Source organism: Cynara cardunculus (assembly GCF_001531365.2).
Source record: "Cynara cardunculus var. scolymus isolate 2C chromosome LG 4, CcrdV1, whole genome shotgun sequence".
NCBI classification, from domain to species: domain Eukaryota; kingdom Viridiplantae; phylum Streptophyta; class Magnoliopsida; order Asterales; family Asteraceae; genus Cynara; species Cynara cardunculus.
In genome coordinates this window covers 14,218,509-14,223,025 of record NC_037531.1, presented here as the reverse complement: position 1 = coordinate 14,223,025, position 4,517 = coordinate 14,218,509, and the positions used below count along the sequence as shown (strand labels likewise).

The 4,517-nt window shown below is 36.6% G+C and overlaps 1 protein-coding gene across 1 annotated transcript; it reads right to left on the bottom strand.

Annotated features, from left to right (window-relative positions):
• Nucleotides 1–2,052: 2,052 nt before the first annotated feature.
• On the bottom strand, nt 2,053–3,866 carry LOC112511398 (allene oxide synthase). Its single transcript, XM_025116999.1, has one exon. The coding sequence runs from the start codon at nt 3,864–3,866 to the stop codon at nt 2,277–2,279; it is 1,590 nt and encodes a 529-aa protein (XP_024972767.1). The 3' UTR covers nt 2,053–2,276.
• Nucleotides 3,867–4,517: the final 651 nt, after the last annotated feature.

Genomic DNA, 4,517 nt, shown 5'->3' with positions numbered 1-4,517 from the left:
TAATAAAATAACCCGAATATTACAATATATATATATATATATATATATATATATATATATATAACCTTGGGGTGATGAGATGACACCATGAAGATTATAAAATTTAAAACGTTGTGGTGATGAGGTGGCATATGGATTGGTGCATTTGTGTCGATTCATGGAGTTTGCCTCATTGGGTATATATATATATATATTAAAGGAAAAACCACGAGTATTGAGGTGATATCATGAGAATTGAGTATTGAGGTGTCGGTGAATCTGTATATATATTAAAGGAAGAACCAAGAGTATTGAGGTGACATCATGATAATTGAGTATTAAGGTATTGGTGAATTATGGTTGAGTTTGAGATATCCCACATTGGTCACGTGATTGGATCATTTTGATTGAACTTTTAAACATATGCGGTCGACTCATTTTGGCCAACCCTTTTTTATTAAAAAAATTAATCTATACTAAATATTAATTGAAGAGATAATTTTAATATGTTTTTGAAAGTAAGAAGCGGAACCGTTGATGCGACACCCTAATAATTGAATATTCTTCAATCTTAAATTATGATTGAGTTTTATATATCCACACTGATAAAGAGTTGAAAGATTGACAAAAATGTTGGATATGTAAAATGAGGTCCAGATGCCTTTGTGACAACTCATGAGGTTGGTTTCTTTTGGTTGGTTCTTCTAACACCTGTGGCTAGAGCACTTTGGCACCCTCCGAACACGAGGTTGATTCATTTTGGCTAACTCTCCTTTTGTCAGAAGGGTTAATCAATATTAAAAATTAATTATATATATAATCTTTGTTCTTTCTATATTTAAAAGTAAGAACCACAATTATCAACGATTGACACTGAATGATAGATTTATAAAGCAAGATTGGGATGTCTCTGTGACAATTCACAGAGCTGACTCCCCTTGAATGATTCTCTAAACTCATGGTGCTTAACTTATTTGGTTGACTCTCCTAAGATATTGATGTCACAAATTAGAATTTAATATTTTCAAATCATTAATTGTAGTTGAATTTGACTTGAATTTTAATCCATATTAATGAGAAAAAAAATTCTTGAAAAACAGTTAAGTATATGAAACGAGAAGGATGTCTTGAAATATTGGAAAGATTACAAATGTACTATGAAAATTTAGTATTTTCAATTTTGAAGTATAGGGATATTGATGTGGTTCACAATTTTTTGTATATTACTTGACATCTGCTATGATCACCGTGCAACGCACGGTGCCGAGCACTAGTTTGTATTAATTTCAAGATTCGCAAGTTTTAGAGCTTGTCATCAATGTTTGTTGGTTGTGTGGACTTCAGTTATGGCAATTGATTAATCAGTAGGTTTGTATAGCATATAATAGTACAATTGCTTAATTAGCATCGTTTGTCGTCATTGCCTTGCAAATCATGTCACATAAGCTCTTCGTTGTGGCTTAATCAATCTCTTCGAAACATGCCCCTTTTTAAGTATCAATAGTTGACGACGGTCAACTTATGGGACTCGAAAAAGGTCCTCTTTCGTTTTTCAAATACTAGTGTCACCCTTGCCCGTTGCGAAGATGTATGTGTCGTCATTTTTATACAAGTTTAAATCAAACAGTCGTCCTTTAACAATTATGATTCACAACTACAACAACAACAAAAATCGCTTTTTAAACGTACATAGATTTTGTCTTTTTTTTATCTGAAACATTTCAACAGATCAATATTACAAGCTTGTTGCACATAGTAGAATTATTTCGTTATTTAATTGTTAAAAAAATTCTTAAAATCAAATCTAAGGGGCTGTTTGGTAATTGTTGAATGGTTTGGTGCAGAATGATTAAGTGATCAGAATGATTAATAGACTCTCATGATATAGTGTAAAATGAAATATAATTGTTTGGTAATTGTGTTAAATGAAATCAGTGCTCTTAATGGTTAAGAGAGATACATGATATAAAATCATTTAGAGGATTTTAGAACCATTAAGAGACAGACATTTTTTTCAAAATAAGATTCATCTCTTAACGATTTATAGGTTGTCTTTTAATGAAACTATTAAGAAGTAAACAAACAACCCCTAATAAACATAGTAACAAATATGTTCAGGTTTCATCGTTATAAAAATATTACAATAGTTTCTAGCAACTAAAAGCTTGTTTGTCACAAACAAACATAAATACATTTTTTGAACATGGACGTCAAAAACAAATTTATATTTCCCAAGTTATCCTCGCCGACCGGAAACTTTTAAGAAAATCACTGGCGATCTGGTCCGGTGGATGAAATCACACACGAGCTCGCTTGAGAGACGTTAATGTGACTTTGGCACCTAACGGAGATGCACCCACCTCGATATCGAAAGAATCATACCGCCGGAAGAGTTCGACGACGAACAACCGAGTAATCAACACAACGAAGTCTTTTCCTGCACACTGCTTGTTTCCGGCCGTCGGTCCTTCTGTCTCAGGTCCGTTAGACCACGCCACGTACTTCAAAAGCTCCTCTCCATCTCCAACAAACCGATCCGGCACAAATTCTTCCGGCCGGTCAAATACCTTTGGATCCTTGGTCGCAAATGGTTGGTATCCAAACAACATTTCTCCTTCTTTGACTTTGAAAGCTGCGTCATGTGACTCGATCGTCAAGTCGCGTTTGGCTTTCCCGTATTGCAGTGCCACCGGAGGTTCGATCCGGAGAGACTCGTAGACGACGGACTTCATCAACGGCATCTGTTCCATCGCCGCCATCGTCACCTTCCCTCCACCGTGGGTCTTAATCGCACCTCTGATCTCCTCCGCCAACTGGGTATGCAAACTCGTACCGGCACGGCCGAGCCATTTTAGAGTATTGGGAAACAAAATCTTGATACCCCCAAAAGTATTGAAACACACGGTGAACAAGATGTTGTGAACCGCTTCTTCTTTTGAAATCCCTAAAGCTTCAGCTTGTTCGAGAATCGGAGATGAATAGGATTCGAAGAACTCGTAGAGTTTCTGATAGTTTTTCTTTATGAGGACCGGTGGCAGCCGGAAAGTATGGAGGAGAGGCTCCTCCACGAACCAAGGAAGTCCAAGGCGGAGCAACGGCCCGAGATTGAATAAAACCCAGGTGCTAATTAGTTTCGGACCATCTTTTCCGATCTTTGTTCCTTCCGGATTTGTTTCCATATATGCCCGACCAAGAAACCGGAACGCCGCCTGTTCTCCGGCGTCGTTAAACAGAGCTTTACCCTTTTGGGCCAACTCTGCTTCGAGTTCATCGAAGAGTTCAGTATAAGTTGTTTCAAATTCCGGCATGATTCTGGTGCGTGAAGATTTGAGCATAAAAAAGATGAGATTTTTTAACAGAGCATGTTTGGGCTCCGATGGATCAAGATACGAGAGAACACGGTAACCGCCGGTGAGTTCAGTCGACGGCATATACGTGCCGGTGAACAAATCTTTCTTTTCGACCTTGGAAACATCAAAAAGCGTCGGAAAACTTTTTGCATCAAGAAGAACGACGACATTGGGGTTAGTAGAGATGAAAGGGCCAGGTGGCATATTGGTACGGAAAACCGTTGACTGAAATTTCTGGACTCGAGACTTGAAGAACTCATCCCTGCCGCCGGCGCCATAGAAGTACTCAAATCGATCTTTAAGTGGTTGAAAGAAAGGAATGCCATGGGAGCCAGGGATTTGCCGGAGGGGGAGATTGGTGGGGGAGTTGCCGCTGACGGTGGGAGCTATATCAGCAGATGTGGCAGAAAGCGGTGGAACAGAGTCTCTGGTGACGGCGGTGATGAGGGTGACGCTGGTGGCGCGTTGACGTTTGGGTATATCCGATGAGAGATTCAGGTGGTGGAGAGATGGAAAAGCTAAAGATGAAGCAGCCATTTATGTAAATTGAGGAAATCTAAGTTGGAAGTTTGATAATTGAAAGAAGAATGAAATTAGGGATTTTATAGAAAGCCGAGGGTGAGATGGTCAATTCAACCGACCATAAGAGTACAAGTAACCAAAAAAACATGTGTGTGCGTGCATAAAATGGTTGTACGTTTGACTTGAAAAAAGTTAAATTTGACCTGCGTTTAGGAGGTAGAAGGTGGCATGACCTTTAATTATTACAAACATGTGGTGCACATTTGTGTGGAACGTTTTTTATCTGCATATGCTCCCTTTGAGCATCTACAAAATTTGTTGACAATATTAAATACTAATTTGTAACAATAATTATATTTAATATTATTTTAAATATTACAAAATATTAATTATATTATTGAGATATTTAATAACTTGGGTTAAATGTTTTTTTCCAAACATTTAATTCATAAATAAACATTTGTGAGAGATAATATTTAATGAAGGATACTGAATATTTTAGTGATATAATTCATACTGTAATCAATTTTCTTTAAATTTGAAAGAAAATATTTTAAAATCAAAAAGAAAATATTTTAAAATCATTTTATAATCAACTGTAACAGTTTTAACATTACTTGTTTTAAAATAAATTATATTATTAAAATATAATTTGAGTTATATTAT

Excerpts from the sequence above, each read along its gene's own strand:
- LOC112511398 (XM_025116999.1), bottom strand. The coding sequence starts at position 3,866 with ATGGCTGCTTCATCTTTAGCTTTTCCATCTCTCCACCACCTGAATCTC.